Source organism: Chrysemys picta, chromosome 1, assembly GCF_011386835.1.
Source record: "Chrysemys picta bellii isolate R12L10 chromosome 1, ASM1138683v2, whole genome shotgun sequence".
Taxonomy (NCBI): Eukaryota; Metazoa; Chordata; order Testudines; family Emydidae; genus Chrysemys; species Chrysemys picta.
The window spans coordinates 92,402,875-92,419,746 of NC_088791.1; the positions used below are offsets into that span (position 1 = coordinate 92,402,875).

Genomic DNA, 16,872 nt, shown 5'->3' on the forward strand with positions numbered 1-16,872 from the left:
CATTTAGGGAATGCAACCTACGCTCCTCCTCCGACTTATGTAGCTTTGGAAAAAAAGAGATAAAATGTCCTGGCTCGTATGAAACAGAGACCACCTTGTGCAGAAAAGCCGGGTGTGGCCTCAGCAGGAACTTGTCTTTGTAAAAGACCGTATAGGGCGGTTCCAAGGTGAGTGTCCTAATCTCAGAGACCTGGCGAGCAGATATTACTGCAACCAGGAACGCGACCTTCCAGGACAGGAGAAGAAGAGAGAAGGAAGCCAGAGGCTCCGAGGGAGGGCAGGTGGGGGGGGGGGGGGGGCGCGCGGGGGCTGTCCCCGTGAGCTGCGACAGCACCAGATTCAGGTCCCAAGAAGGAACAGGGTCCTTGACATGCAGGTAGAGGTGCTCAAGACTCTTGAGGAACCTGGCTGTCATGGGCGAAAACTGACCTCCCCTCGAGCGGCGGACGAAAGGCCAAAATAGCGGCCAAGTGGATCTTGATAGATGAAAGGGACTGGCCTTGGAGCTTGAGATGCAGAAGGTAGTCCAGGATTAACTGCAGCGAGGCTCACTTGGGCTGAACGCCCTTATTGAGGTCCAGCAGGCGAACCGCTTCCAGGTAAGTCGCTCCGGTGGAGGGCTTTCTACTACCCAATAGGACCTGTTGGACATCAGCTGAGAATTGCTGCTCCTGCTCATTCAACCATGCAGCAGCCATGCCATCAGGTGCAGCGCCGCCAGGTTCGGATGCAGAAGACTGCCATGGTTTTGGGACAGCAGGTCCAGTGGGAGCGGTAGCTTTAATGGAACAACCACTGAGATCCAGCACCGTGCTGAACCAGTGCTGGCATGGTCAAGCCGCCGCTATGAGGATCACCTTCACCCTCTCCTGCTTGATCTTCATGAGGACTTGGAATTAACAGTAATGGGAGGAAGGCATAAAACAGAGCCCCCGACCACAGGAGCAGAAAAGCGTCTGACAAGTAGCCTGTTGATCCCCCAAATTGAGAAGAAAATATGTCATTTCCTGTTCTGTCTGGATGCAAACAGGTCCACCTGGGGAGTTACCCACTTGTGGAAGTGGAAGTTGACCACTTCCAGATCTGCCAAAGCGATCTGCCAAAGCGTTTTTGGCCCTGGGGAGGTGAGCAACTAAGAGATGATGTCATGCTGCACACAAGTCCCAGAGCCTAAGGGCTTCCTGGCAAAGGGCAGATGATCTGGCTCTGCCTTGCTTGTTGATATAGAACAGTTTCTGTGCTGTCCGTTAGGACCTGAACCACCTTGCTTTCTATGTGAGGTAGGAAGGCTTGGCAGGCCAGGCAAACCACTCTGAGATCCCTGATGTTGATATGTAGGGAGCAATAGTGACTGGACCAATGACCTTGCATTTAGAGATTGCCCAGGTGGGCTGCCCACCCCAGGTCCGATGCCTCAGAGATGAGGATTACTGATGGGGATGAAGCAGCGAAAGGGATTCCTTCCAAACTTGATGCAGGATTCTGCCACCAGGTGTGTGACAACAGTACATGATCTGGAACCCTGACCACGCTGTGTGTTTTGGGGATGTAGACAGATGCCAGCCACGCCTGCAGGGGCCTAAGGCGAAGCCATGTGTGACAGACCACGTACCTGCAGCCACCATGTGTCTCAACTGCAGGCACATGTGAGTGGTGGTGAGAGGGTGGGCTTGCATGCACGAGATGAGGTCCGCCATGGCTTGGAACCGAGCCTCGGGAAGGGTCTAGCCTGAGTAGAGTTGAGCACCACTCCAATGAATTCTATGCACTATAGTGGGGTTAAGGTTGACTTTCTCTCATTTATTACCAGCCCCAGGTCATGACAGGTGAAAAAAAACAGATTGAGATGCCACCGCACCTGATCCTGGGACCAGCCCTTTAGTAGCAAGCGATCAAGGTATGGGTAAATTTGAAAGCCCTGATGCTGGAGGTAAGCAGCCACTGCCACTATGCACTTTGTGAACTTTCTTTGGGCTGATAAGAGACCAAAGGCCATTGCTATGAATTGGAAATGGCACTGGCAAAGCATAAAACAAAGGAAGCGCCTGCGCCCCCGGAAAATGGAAATACGTGTCCTTCAAGTCGAGGGTGGAGTACCTGTCTCCCAGATCCAGGGAGGGGATGCCAGAGACCAGGGACACCATGTGAAACTTCAAGTTCTTGAGAGACTTGAGACGACGCAGGTCCAAGACCAGGGCCCCCTGCCTCTCCCCGGAGTTGGATTCCTGGTGAAGCCCCGGGGCCGGCACCTGGCCTGACATCTGTCCTTCGCCCAAAACCCCTTTTCCTTCCAGTGCCAGGGGTTCTTCTTTTGCCGCATTCTTAGGTGCTGGCAAGGGGGAAATAGTGCTAGTCGGCGCCTGGTGCCAGCGGTTCTCTCCATACCGAAGCGGGAGGGCTCCAATGCAGGACAAAGCGCAGCCTCCATGAAGAGGGCCATCAAGCGGATATCCCGCTTTTGGGTTCTAGGTCGAATGTTTTTACAGATTTGACACTTGTCCTTTCTATGGGATTCCCCCAAACACTTCAAGCAGCTGTCGTGGGAGTCACTGATAGGCACTGGCCTGCTGCATGTCGAGCATGGTTTGAAGCTGGGAGAGCATGCCCCACTTCAGGACCAAGTCCCAGCCGGGACGCTAACTACCAACTAACCTAATACTTAATTAGTAATTAAGTACCTACAAACTATATACAAAGAAGATAAAGGTTGTAAAGAACCGCTAATGCTCTTGCGATCTGCAAGACAAGGCGCTCCAACCAATAATCATGGGCAGTAAGAAGGAACTGAGAAAGCTTAGGGTTGGCAGCGCCTAATATACCGACGCATGAGCATGGCTCTCAAGGGGGCGCCACAGCACCCTACGGATACTGCTAAGGCAGAAGTCTCCGACAACTGTGCGAGTGGGTGCGCACACACCTAGAATAGAATGGACTGGACATGAGCAAGTACTCAAAGAAGAAAGGCGTCTGTCATGGAACCCTGGGCTTCACCCTGTTCTGGAGCAGAATCTCCTGTATTTGTTGCTCAGGTTGGCTGCAAAAAGGTCTATTACTGGGTAACCCTACTGGCAGAAGACCTAGAGCAAAATGTCTTTTCTTATTGACCACTTGTGCTGGTCTATAAACTACCTGCTGAAGGAATCCTTAAGAGCATTCTTCACCCCTGGAAAGTGAAAGGCTTTCTGGTGAGACCTTCTTTATATAGAGGTTCCACAAGTGGATCGCTTCCTAGCATACTGCACCTCCATGCTTTTTCAGGTAAAACATAGCAGTGGTGTTGTCTGAGAACTTGAACCACCTGATTCCTAATGGTTGACGTAAACATCTTGCGGGTCCGACAAATAGCTTGAAGCTCCAGCACATTTATATGGAGTGAAGCCTCCTGAAGCAACCTAAGTACTTGAGCCTAAAGTTGACTGAGATCCCTCCCACCTCCACATACACATCCTGCCACGGCAACCCTTGGTAGATGTGTCTGTTACAAGAGTCACAGTTGGTTCTGGTATGAAAAAGGGAACCCCTTTGCATATGTTCTGATGGTCCAACCAACAATCCAGGGACTAAAGCATTCAGGCAGGTGCAAATGAGCATGTCTTGTGAACGTCTGCTTGGCTGATATACTAAGTGGAGCCAGGTCTGCAGACATCTGACGTGAAGTCTAGCATGCAGAGTCATATACATGTGCACGGCCATGTAACCCAGGAGTTGTAGACAAATGCTCTGTTGTCCTTGGGTTGGATTTGAGGGTTTTGGACAGAGAGACTATGGACTGAAACCTGTCTGTGGAGAAGTAAGCCATGGTGCACAGAGGACTGCTCCTTTGAAGATTATTCATTGTCTTGTCACAATTCCGATGCCTCTACATTTAGTTTTAAACCCAGATGAGAGAACAGATATCAGATGAGAATGCTGTTTTGGACATGGGTACTTGATCTTCCCTGAACTAGCCAACTGTCTTGGTAAGGAAACATTTGTATACCTAGGCAGTGGGCTGCTACCACCATCATGCACTTAGTGAATACCCATGGGGCCAACGATAACCCAAAGAGAAGCATCACATACTAGTAGTTCTTGCTGCCTGCTATGAACTGAAAATAATTTCAGTAGCCAGGGTGTACTGCCACATGAAAGTAAACATCCTATAAATTGAGGGCAGCATATGATCGCCAAGGAAAGGATAACTGAAGCAAGTTGATTTTCTAACCTTTTTTTTTTTATTAAAGGTCTAGACTGGATCAAAGACCACCTTGGTGGGAATTGGGAAGTACAGGGAAAAGAAACCTTTCATTCTGTGTTGATAAGGAAAACCTGCTCTGTGGCTCCCAATTTGGAAAAAGACACTACTTCCTGAAGAAGGGATGGGAAAAGTGGGCTGGGGAAGGGAAAGGAATTGAACTCGATAATGAATCCCTCCCTTACTGTTTTGAGTGCCCACTTGTCTGACGTAATCTTTCTCCAAAAACTATAAAAAAGAGAGGTACATGCTTTCTAAATAGTGGGAGATGAGATATAGCTGGTGTGCTGTCTTCAATCAAGTAATCAAAACTATCATCGGAGCCCTAAGAGGTCTGGTGAGAAGAGGCTGCCATGGACAATGACAACTGACAACGTCTAGCATGCTTAGACCTTCTTTTAGAGGTCTCCTGAGACCTTAGCTAACAGAATGGTCTGTAACATGTTTGAGGCATAAGCTGTTTTTTCTGTTACTGGGGTGTAACATCGATTCTGGGGTGACGGCCTCATCCGGGAAGATTAAATCGGGCGGGGGGAGGTTATCACCTAGGCTTTCCTCCCTTGCATCCTCTTCCTCTGCTTGCTCCAACAAAAGAAGGGGCTGAGGGTTTGTAGAATCTTCCCTAGAAATTCCCAGTATGAGAGAAAGGAATCTCCTCAGACTGACAGGCGTCTAGACTCTCTTGGATCAGTCCAAGATGCCTAATAAAGTTGGGGGGTGTGGGTGTAGGTGTTCCATTCCAATCTTTGAACCACACATGGTGGTATGCACCACACAGGGGCCGCTTTGTAAGAATGCCAATCTTGCCCCTTGATTCAGGCATCTCTAGAGCATGACCTGAACCCTCCTTGGTGGAGATATGGGTCTACCGTGGTCAAAGTCTGAAGGAGATATGGCTCCCCTTGGTGAATGGAGGAGCTGTTCCAATTGACATTTGTGGGCATCTCAGCACCATCAAAATTGGGATCATGTCCTAAAGGTACCGACATGGAGGATGTATCCAACAGTCATGGAAGTGGGACAGGAAGGCAAAAGGATAAGTTGAGGCGGTCACCAAGGGCTGTATTCAAGAAGCCAATTAAAATGATGGAGCCATGATTGTAAATGATGTCACGGCCAACAGTACCGGTCAAGACTGATGCTGGACGATATAGTAAAGGAGAGTCCAGTAGGGGAAAGATACAAAAGGTCCTTTTGCTGCAAGTAAGGCCTGCAGTGTTGGTGGCACCAAACTCAGAGGCAAATGTTCTGTTCTCACTGCCTATGGTATGTATAGGACCCAAATGCTGAGGATGAGGATGCTCTAGATAACAGTAGAGATGCTGGTCTTGATGGCCCCAGGGGATGGTGCTGCCTCAGATAGTACTGGTGAGAATCAGTGTGCAACTAGACCTTGACCTGGCATTGGAAATCTTCTCTGATATTTTCCTGTGAGCTAAAGAGTGAGGCTTCAACTCCCTACCAGTCTCAGAAGACAAAGATGGTTAAAATGTCTTGAGGAGGCTGCGAGAGAAGAGAAAGAGCGGTGTTTCTCAACAAATCTGGGCTCAGAAGCTGAGACAGCAGGAGGGACACTCCTCGTGGACAAGCTGTCCATTCTCTTGTGATTAGGGTCACACTCTGAAGAGGAACGCATTGCCTCTTCCATAAAATGGATTTTAAGGCAGAAATTCCTGTTTCTTCGTCCACATTGGAAAAGAAGCACTAATAAGACATTTGACCCTTCCCCATGCCATGCCCATCCCCCTCCCCAGGCAAATTAGGCAGCTTTTGTGACTGTCCATAACAGAGATCATGGCCCTGTTTATTTGAATCCTGGGGATTTTTTTCCATATTAAATCTCCAAATGAAAGGACTAAGAAAACTATAAGAAGCCTAAACTGTAACTATAATTATGAGTAACAGAAGTTTTTTCTAGAGGCTGGATAATCAAAGCTAAACAATGACAGAGTCCAACTCTCACCACAGGCACCATGAAGAAACTGAGTGGGAGGTGGTGGCGGCCATTCCCCTTTCATGCCCTCAGCTCCCATCATGAAGACAACAGTGGCGCATGCACTGCCTTGGTTATACAGCTGGCAAATTCTCCGACTTGAGTGCATTGGGGGGGGGTGGGGGGGTGCATGCCCCTGCAGTGGAATGTACATGTTCACAATCACTTGAAGGAGAACAGGGTCTTCCTGCATTATAGTTCTTCCAAGAGCCAATTTATACACTCAGAATACAGCCTTTTTATGTAAGATGATTTCCTACAGACGTCTATTAAACAGGAAAGGGTCTCCGATCCTTATTTTACAGAGAGTGTCTAATACCTGATTCAGTGTCAGATAACATTTGAGAACAGTTCACTAGAACCACTTTTGTACTACTAAAATATTAATACTTATGTCCAAGAGCTACAAAGAGAAGAGTTCATATATGCAAAATGGAAACACTGAAGAAAGTTCAGCTTCTGCCTAGATATCCCCACTCCCCCAGAGATTTGAATCCCAAGACCACAACAGTTTTCTTGCTTACTTTTCCTCTTAGACTGTCCTGGTGCTGGAGAAGACTGAGTAGCTGGAGTATTGGGTCTTTCTTCCTCTTCCTTCATTTCTGACTTCACTTCTGGTTTCTTCTCTTCTTGCTCCATTGGTTCTGTCATACATTCCTTCACCACTGATTCCACTTTAATCTGAAAAGCAGATCAGATTCCCTTCACTTAATTCAATATAAGCCCCTCACTTGCTCTTGTTGTGAGGATATAGTAAGATAGTGTCTCTTTTGGGCTTAGCTACAGCTTGCCTGTCGTTACTTCCTACGAAAAAATGACCCTTGCTCACTCATCCTGGCTCTCACCTAAGCCTATTCTTCACTCCTCCCCATATGGTCTCTGCCAAGATTCAAATAGTTCTATGGGTAATTTATTTAACACTAAATCATGAAGACTGACCTCCACCTTCCCTTCCCCCATCTCATCCAATTGGTGAGGAATCCCACCTCCCTGATCACTAGGATCCAGTCTCCTTTTTGGCTTTTAATGTGAGGACACTATAGTTTCTATCCCCGCAAGACAAAAAGTGAAGCTACTTTCCCATAAAGCCACAAGTTCCTTTAATGAAAAGTGATTAGGACCTTAGTTTTTCAGCTCAAAGATATAACCCACAGGAGCACAATTCACTATTATAGGGAATCAAACCTACAGTGCAGGGGTGGCCAACTTGAGTCTGAGAAGAAGCCAGAATTTACCAACGTACATTGCCAAAGAGGCACGGTAAAACGTCAGCAGCCCCCCATCTGCTCCCCCACCCTGCTCCCAGTGCCTCCCACACACACCGGCAGCCCCGCCGATCAACACCTCCCCCTCCCTCCCAATCAGTTGTTTTGTGGCATGCAGAAGGCTCTGGGGGGGTGGGGGGAAGGAGTGAGGGCACTGTAGGCTCAGGGGAGGGGGAAGGAAGGGGTGGAATGGGGTAGGGCTGTGGCAGAGCCAGGGGTTGAGCAGTGAGCACCCCCTGGCACATTGGAAAGTTGGCTCCTGTAGCTCCAGCCCCAGAGTCAGTGCCTATACAAGGAGCCGCATATTAACTTCTGAAGAGCCGAATGTGGCTCCGGAGCCACAGGCTGGCCACCCCTGCTATAGTGACTGCTTACACTAGGGAACATTTTACAGAGGAAAAAAACCAGTTGCAGGCACATGCTCAGCTCTCACCGGGTTAGCAAAATTGAGGACCTCAGTGCTGAGAGCCTACTGGCTGCTGCCACCATTTTAAGCACCCATCTACCCCGGCTCAAAACCAGGTCTAGGAGAGAGTGCCTAAATTATGGTGCAGCTGGGATCTACAACTAGCTTAGCTAGAGTCCTAGAGGGAATACCCTCTTCTGAATCACAGCACTCATTTCTCTTCAATCCCCCATCCAAGTACTGACCTTGCCCAATCAATTCATACCAGAAAAATTAACTATCCTCTTACCTCTGGTTTCTCCTCTATCTGGAGCTCTGTTTGTTCTGACCCCTCTTCTTCCATTTTAATATCCATTTTCACTTCCTGCAAGAGTGGCTGCTGCTGCTCAGGGATAGTCTGTTGAGAGTTCACTTCTGTGCTGCTGGTGGATGGTGGGTTTGATACCTGCCCATCAATGCTTACAGCCGGCTGCGAAAGCTGCGGGGAAACTCACAGTGACTAAAAAGGGCCAAGCAATTATGCTGCCAAGTTTACTTTATTACTTCATTTGCTGTCATGTTTCCTCAAATTTAACTACACCTCACTTATTCCCCTTACTTATTCCCCTCCCTTGAAAAAAAACTGACTTCTGCACAACTGTGGTCTGAGGAAACATGCTATTGAAATCTGCTTTGGACAGCATGGCATTTTAACAATTTTATATGCCTACTGTACAATCCCACCCCTACACATGCATGGAAATAAATGCATTATGAGAGACATCTACTATATTTTGCAGTAGACTCCTAAATGTGCACTAAAATTCTCTAAAATCCTTCCAACATGGAAGTGTCAGGTGTTCCAGTGTCCAGTTTACTGGTCCTGGGTCTTCAGACACAAAAATGTACTTCTCAAATGTAATGCATACCCATATTGGTTCAGATGCCTCTTAAACAGGTTGTTCACCATTGTCTTGGACATAGAACAAATAAACAAAGCTCCTGTCTGAAAGAGTCTCACATCTGAGTATCCCTGGGGAAAGCATAGAAATAAAAATATTTTCTTACAGGTGTTGTGGGGTGCTGAGGCTGCAGTGGTGCTGTTGGGGTGGGCACAGATGCAGTCGTGCTCTGTTGTGACAGGGGTTGCTGCTGTTGCTCTGCCGAAGGGGTGACTGGAACTGGAGGTTGGACTTGTGGAGGCAGCTGTGCCTGTGGAGGCGTTGGAGTCTGCCTCTGAGGGGGGTGCATAGTTTGTGACTGCGGTCCAGGTGGCATTGCCGTAGGGGTGGGGGCGGTGGGGGCAGTGGTGGCGGCTGCTGCTGGTGTTGCCTGCGGCTGCTGCTGCTGGGATCCCAGACCTGGGGGAGTGTGGTGAGGTGTTGGGGTACGGCTAGGTACTGGAGAGGGAGAGTTTCGGTGCAAGGTAGGCTGTGGAAGAGGTGGGCAGTGAATATGGCTCCCTTGAGAACCTGGAGCCATTACAGGAGAGTTCACAGGACAGGAAGAGCTGGTCATTTGTGCCTGTGGGAAAACAAGTAGATATATACAATGACTTGAGACAGTAAGTGCGAAGAGGGAAGGGATTACCTTCAAGTGGGCACTTTTTACCTGAGTTACTAACACCTATCAGTTTAAAAGTACGACTAGCAATACTGTTGACTTTTTGCATTTCATTTACTTTAGTGAGCAGAACAGGATTGTTCAATTTGACATTTTTGTTCACATGCACAATGCTGCAGTGTTTAGGTTTCCCAGAACTCGTAAGAAAAATGTAAATACAATTAACTAGTTTTCACTGATATTTAAATAAGCATTAAAGAACAACATTCCCTATTAATCCAACTACCCAATTGAAAAAGAACAGTAAAACCAGCTTGCAGAGCCTGTCAGTGAAACTGCTCCCTTAAGTGAAGAACATACTTGAGACACTGGCGTCTGATTGCCAGGCTGGGTCATAGGCATGTTTGTCGCATTCATTCCTGGGGAGGAAGCAGGGAACTGGTTCTGTTGCAGAAACTGACTTTGGCTGGAAGGTTGGCCAACCCCCGGCTGCTGCATACGTGAAGCAAATCCCATCTGCTGGGAAAAAGGAAAGGCTTATTTCACAGTGTATACATACCCACTCACTCACCCTTAAAAGTAAAATTCTACAAAGTAACATCCAGTGCAAGGCAGAGCAATTGACACATCTGGCAGCATGTGATGTGATGCAGCATGGCAAATATGCTAATACTCTGCTTAAAAGCAGGAATATATTTTTAGTTACTTCCTAATTCAGTTTAGGACAGGAGTTCAGGAATTCAGACTGAGATCATGCCTCAAGTTTCTGAGCTAGTTTCTGATAAATTCCTCTGTTTCAAGGGTGTTACTGCACACACCGTCTTAAATCTAAGCCAATATTAGCAGTTCCCTCACTGATTTGTAAAGACTGGCTACTCATAGTGGAGATGCAATGGGAGAAACAACGGGACCACAGAGCAAGCAAAGAATTACTGTTTGGATAACCATAGTTAAACAGGAACATCAAACCTAAAGAATTCAACATACTGACCTGATTCATGGCCCCAGCCTGGCTTAGCTGTCCAGGGTGCTGAAGAGGAGGGGTTTGCCGGGGACCCATGGATGGCAGTTGCATGTTCATCTGGCCAAACTGGTTCATTCCTGTGTATTTACCCCAAAAAGATTTTAAAACAAAAGTTTCAGTTCTCATTTGGACATCATTCAATGTTTGAACAGGAACAAATATTGCCTCTACTCTCCTAATTTTATTTCTACCAACACATATCTTTGAGTATGCCACATAATGTACTTCAGGCTCTAATTTAGGTATTTTAAGCCTTTCGAAAGCAATGCACATAAACCTAGTAATAAGTTTCTGGGTCAAAGGAATTGTTTTTGAGCATGCTTTGAAGAGAAAGGATTTTTTTTTGTTTACAAAGTGTATTTTACACACAACTCCAATATGCTAAGAGAAATCTGTCTTTACATTAACCAGCTGCTTGGCAGAGTTTGAAATCAAGTTTAATATGTCAACCCAAACTCCTTCACATTCCTTCAGAATGAAAACTAGGCTTTCCTGAAAGACTTGTGTATCCATGTCCCTGCTTTCAGGTATGAGTTTTGGTGAAGAGCAGAGAAAACTACATTCTAATAGACTCCAGTGAGGACTGCTTGATGTCATATAGCCATTGAGGAAGGCAGAATCCAAGATTCTATGCACATTCATTTGGAATTACATGCGCTTCCTTTCTTTGGACACTTACCCGGCTGCGTCTGCATGCGATTCATCATCTGATTTGGCACACTGGCACGAATCATGGTTGGGTCAGGAAGGGGACCATCTGAAAAAGAGTTGGAGAAACAGAGGTTAGGGAGTTAAGACAACAGTCCACCCTCTCAAACTTCACTTTTACAACAATTACTTTATTGGGAAATATTCAAATTAACTCCAAACACAGTGAGACCATGTTAGGCCCTAAAAGATGACTCAATGGAACAAAGATGGAAAAACTTGTAAATACAAACACGTGTGCTATTTCTTAACCAAAAAGAGTTTAAGACCTCTGAACTTTGTGAAGCTGAGGACTGATCTACAGCATATTAACCACTTACAATGACTAGATGGCCAGAGGCTTAAAATGTCTCATGCACTATTAAGCAGTGTTAACACTGTTCTGTATAGGTTAAACTGCAGACTGACAAATTCAATTAGAGTACCAACCTTGAAAGGACCTGTATCTCACACCGAAATCAAGTTCAAACTTTTTTATCAAAATGCATCCTCTTTTAAAAGTGACTAACCCAATTGTACAGTGACATTCTGAGGTGAATGGATGGCTCAGGGGATTGGGAAAAATGTTTAGCTTTTTGCCTCTACATCACTAATTCCATCTAACCCCAGTCTGGTGAGCAAAACACATTACAATATGATGGCTGTTTAGCTCACCTGCATGAAATTCAATATTTAACTAAATTCCTATTTGTAAAGTGCTTCTAAAGCTCAAGAACTGAATGAGCACAAGAAAAAAAAAATCCCCTCATTCTTAGAGGTAGGTGGCCTGTTAGGAGAATGGCCATACTGAGCAAGGGGAATAGCTCTGTGAAATAAGTTTACAGAGCTGCAATTGTACTTAGAGGACTTCAGTCTCCAGAGCTGTCAGTTCAGCACCTTGCACCAACACAAAACTAATCTTAAACAAGTATGTTTTAGCACAAGTAATTTGTCATTACTACTGTAAAAGTGTTTTACTTACAGAAATATAAAAAAGAAAGACAGACCAACCGGAAGGGGAAAGGAGGACAGAACAGGATGGTGTCTGTCCCACCCCACCCTACCCCCCAGTCTATTATATCACACTGATCACCACAGCTGACATTTCTACACCCATTGTCTAATATTCCTTGGCCATGAGCAGATTTGTTTGTTGTTGGATTGGTGGTGGGAGTTATAACATTGTAAGTGTAATGTGAGAATCTGAGCAAGAAATGATTGGAAATTTAACCATCCATCAATCCAAGCCCTTAAGTTATTGCTTAGAATTACCCAGATGAAGCACACTGTACCTGATGATGTTTAAAGACATTAAACACGCTAATATCCAGGCAGTCCTGTAGAATTTGGCCTTGTCACCCCATTTATTTATGATGTCTGGGGGACTGTTGGAGTGATACTACAGACTTCAACATCAGCATGCTAATATCTAGTTCTACTTCCCCCCCCCATCAAGACCAAACTATTATTTCTCTGATATCCCAGCACCTGGCTGAAGGAGAAACCTGGACAAAATCCATTGCATCCACAGCACTTAGGGACTCCATTTGGTTAACATGGAAGTGATTATTGTGAAGGAGGAAGAAGCATTATGAGAATTACACTGAGATTTTGACTTCACCCACAACTGAAGGCATCTGTTCATCTGTCAAGGTCACATGCATTTTTTGGGGTCTTATTGGACTTCTAATTCTGAATTCCCAAATGCATTTCTGGGCAAAAATATTTTTTTACTTCTGAATTTTCAAGAGATTAATATACATCCTTTTCTCTCCAATGACAACCTTTACAGTGTCTTCTAGGCATATGTAGCTCCAGGCTAGCTTACAGCAATGTGCTCTCCACTTTGGATTACCTTTAAATAGCCACTGGGAAGCTGCAAAAAGTGCAGAATATGGCAACTTTATAGGTAAGGGCAGGCTGTCAAGAGCACATCTCACCAATGCTCTAAACTGGTTACAATTCCAATTCTTTATTTTTTTTAAAGTTGTAAATGGTTTATGACCCAGCTATCTCAGAGCCTTTCCCATAGCCGCTATAACAACTGCCGTTAACCAAGTAACGGTTGACTTCAGTCCCCAGAGCTGAATTCTTCATTCATACTGTGGTTGCGTATTCTCAGAAATAGCCTCAGCTCTGGAATTCACTCAATTGATCCATCAGAATCTAAGTCTTGCCACTTTTAGGACACAATACAGGACAGCTCTGCTTACACTCTCCAAAACAGACAGATAGTGGCAAGTTTAGTTAGTGCACAAGATCCCATGTGAAGTTTTGTCTTGTCAAACACCATTTTCTCCACCAATTGAGCGCAAGTTAACTACTTGCAAAATCTGAGTTCTTGCAAAATCTCACATAGTGAATAGGCAACAACAGGAAAATGCTCTCACCACCGTACCACATACTATTACACACTGAGCCACTTCAAGTTCTTCTAGAGAATTAGGCAATTATAATTTTGTAAGATTAGCTGTAAAATGGGGGAGAAAGGCTCCCATTCTGTCCCACTATAATGATTTCCCCTGCACAAGTTATTCCCTTTTATTAACTAACCCAACTGTTCTTACTTGCAGACATCCCTGGTTGTGGCTGCCCCATGTTGGGCCCTTGATTCATGGGAGCTGGAGGCATGCCTGGTGCATTTGGTATCATGTTCTGCTTCTGCAATCTGGTCCTTCGCTTTTCCTCTAGTTCCTTCTGAATCTTATAGATCTTCTCAGCTAACAAGTGGTAGTACTCCGCCTGTTGGGGTATAAAGAGACAAGAGATAGTGGAGACATACAATAAGTAAAGTTTACAGATTAAAAACTGATGACCAAGTTTAGGGCTGGGAAAAACTTCCGTCTCTCCCCTGCATATTAGAGTGCTGAGAAGTGATTTTCCCATAGGATTAGGCGAGCATATTCCACAGTATTTCCTGCAACTGAAGACTGACTGACAGTGGAGATTTATTCTACCAATATTGTGCATTTATTTGACACACATCACAGTAAAGGGTGAACTCTGGTTTATACTGTATTTGGGAGAAAATGAGAAACCTCAAGCATGGCACATTAGGATAAAAAGCTTTCAGACCACAAACAAGTCTCAAGCAAAAAGACAAGATCTGAAACTAGGAAGAGATTGGAGCTTGCTGTTGGCCCTTGTGTATGTCAGCATCACCTTTAAAAAAAAAAAAACTCTGCACTTTTATTCATTTTTGGGACCCAACTTGTCAGTTAGGCCTCTACTCCCACCCCACAAACACCACTTCATTTATGAATGGTGCATTGAGACAGTATTTCAACACTGACCCCATGAATACTAGAAGCTGCCTAGTCTCCATAGCAGTTTTGAGTTCTGTTCACTATACTGACAAACTCATGCGGGCTCTCTGCAGCTCTGGAGGGAAAATATGGCAACTCACCCTGCTATTTGCAGATTCATACATGTCACCTTCTACCTTCCGCGCATATGCCACCAGGTTCTCCATGCGCCTGTCTTTTAATGCTGCAGGGTCAGGGGTAGGAAATATGGCTTGGACTCTGAAGAGGGAAAAACCATGAAACAGATTAAAAAGATGCATCTTTTGAATTTAAATAAATGGCCCCAAATGAAGTTCAAACACAAAGGACTTTTAATCTCTATTTCAAGCATCTAAAGAAAGTTAGAGATCATCATACGTTGCAGTTTTAGGGGTCTCTATAACCCCATTGCTTTCCAGATCTCTCCCCCAATACTGCCAATCTGGAGCACAGAGGGGCATGTTTGATACAATAGGATCAGACCTAAAGTAGCTTCTGATATAATTTTAAGATTTAACACAAGGAAAGCAAGTAATCCCATATTTTTGCCATTATTTCTTCTGACCTTCACCCCATCCGAAATCCACTTCCATGTCCTATCTTGCTCAAAGCAACAGGCTTCTTCAACTTTAGAGCTTAAGCTACTCACTAGTAGCTCTTTCTCTACTTTTTTGGGTGGAGCAGAGTGGGGTGCAACTACAAAACATTAAAAAGTTTGTGTTTATACTTCTTTAAGTTCAACTGATTCCTTAGCCTCCTAATCTTAGAAAAATACTACAACCCTTCCAGTTCTCCCAACCTTCCTTGGCAGAGGGAGACCTTGTTTTGATACCAAATACCTACAATTTATGAACAAGATGATTTCGGAGGTCCTGAGTAATATCTTCATGCCACTGTTTTCGAATTCCGGTGTTGGATGGTTGTGCTGCTGTTGGCATAGCTCCCAAACTGGTAACACTGGCGCTTTCACTCATCATGGGACTTTGAAATAGAAGAAGATGATGTTAGAGGAGGAAAAAGTGCTAAACTTATGATCTTACATGAATAGTCTATTTTATACGTAAGGATGACAAATCACTATTTACTATTTGATTTACACACTATATAAGAATCACTTCACTGATCAAGGCAGCACGCACACCCACCTCTGGAGTGAGGCAAAATGGATGTTTAGTAGTATGCAGCAGCACTACAAAACTATTTAGGAGACGGACATGAACACTACCAAATCCAATGGAAAACACAGCAACTACCTAAAAGGAATTTGGCCCTGACACTGGGGTTTACTTCTTTTCCCTTGCAAAAAGTTTGACAGAAGTTGTAATTACCTCTTTATATCTCATCTGAAAGATGAGGCACCAGAGTGGCTCTTAACCCCATGGCAGAGGGATGACAGATTTGCAATACATCATCACATCCAGTAACACCTGCATGTTTGAGGTCTAGCAAAAAACTCACTCAGCCTAACAGTGGTAATCCATGAGACCTGATGTTCTTTTAACCATACCAAAAATGCCCTCAAATCCAAAGGATACTCCTTTTTTCCAGTCTTAATTGCAAAGATTATATAAATCTCTCAACATGGGAGTAGGGATTTCTCCCCCTCAGGTTTTTTTGAAGTGAATTCTGTTCAGTATTTTCAGACTTTTTTTTAATCCATGTAAAATGTTCAACTTACTTTTGGGAATTCATTGCCGAATGCAACATCGACTCAGGCAGCAGATTAGGGGCTTGAACCCCCATACCTCCATTCACACCCATAGGATTAGCATCTAGATAGCAAAAGGAAGAATATATTAAAATTAATGACTCACCACCACACAAGCTCTGTACTCAATCCTCCTCCCTCAAGAGAGGGAAAAACATTGGTTAAAAAAAAGAAATATGGATAGCTCTGAAGAGTTATGAAATACTCACTTGAGGCTTTCAAGACATTTTCCACTAATAGTCATTTTTCACTAAGCAAATACTGATTCCTTTGCCAATCCGTGTACATTGCGACTTGTATATTACTAGGTCATCAGAGGCCAACGTGTGTATCAGCTCTGATAATTTCTTGGATCGGCTGTTATAATCTCCTCCTCTTTCCTCTCCATCAATGCCACCAAGACCAGAGAGGCAGGAGAAAAGAACAGAGGAGAGAAGTTACTTACCTTTTACAGTAACTGGAGTTCAATATATATGTCCTTATGGGTGCTCCACTTTGAATGTGTCTATGCCCCATGCGCCTTCATAGGAGATTTTCTGTAGCAGTGCCTGTTAGGCTAATGCATGTGCCCTACACATCCTCCTCCACCGCAAAGCCCTAAAGAGATGAGACTCTGAAGCAGAGGGGAAGGAAGGAAGGCAGGGTACTGGAGCACCCATAGAGAGAGACTCATCTCAAAGAACTCCAATTACTGTACAAGGTAAGTAACCTCTTCTCCTTTGAGTAGTC

At 45.0% G+C, this 16,872-nt stretch overlaps 2 protein-coding genes across 12 annotated transcripts in view; one reads left to right on the top strand and one right to left on the bottom strand.

The window, feature by feature from the left end:
- Positions 1–16,872, top strand: part of SLC25A17 (solute carrier family 25 member 17) — a 421,378-nt gene that overhangs the window by 98,317 nt on the left and 306,189 nt on the right. The gene's annotated exons all lie outside the window — the stretch shown is intronic.
- Positions 1–16,872, bottom strand: part of EP300 (E1A binding protein p300) — a 154,177-nt gene that overhangs the window by 65,940 nt on the left and 71,365 nt on the right. For 8 of the 11 annotated variants that reach the window (XM_065563286.1, XM_065563270.1, XM_065563299.1 and 5 more), the window contains exons 7-16: positions 16,114–16,207; positions 15,279–15,416; positions 14,558–14,675; positions 13,719–13,893; positions 11,144–11,221; positions 10,432–10,541; positions 9,801–9,959; positions 8,946–9,401; positions 8,188–8,376; positions 6,752–6,908 (exon numbers count right to left, since the gene is read on the bottom strand). In XM_065563286.1, coding sequence (XP_065419358.1) covers positions 6,752–6,908; positions 8,188–8,376; positions 8,946–9,401; positions 9,801–9,959; positions 10,432–10,541; positions 11,144–11,221; positions 13,719–13,893; positions 14,558–14,675; positions 15,279–15,416; positions 16,114–16,207 — 1,674 coding nt within the window. The remainder of the gene's footprint in view (positions 1–6,751; positions 6,909–8,187; positions 8,377–8,945; positions 9,402–9,800; positions 9,960–10,431; positions 10,542–11,143; positions 11,222–13,718; positions 13,894–14,557; positions 14,676–15,278; positions 15,417–16,113; positions 16,208–16,872) is intronic. The other 3 variants (XM_065563293.1, XM_065563277.1, XM_065563268.1) reach the window with 1 other exon arrangement.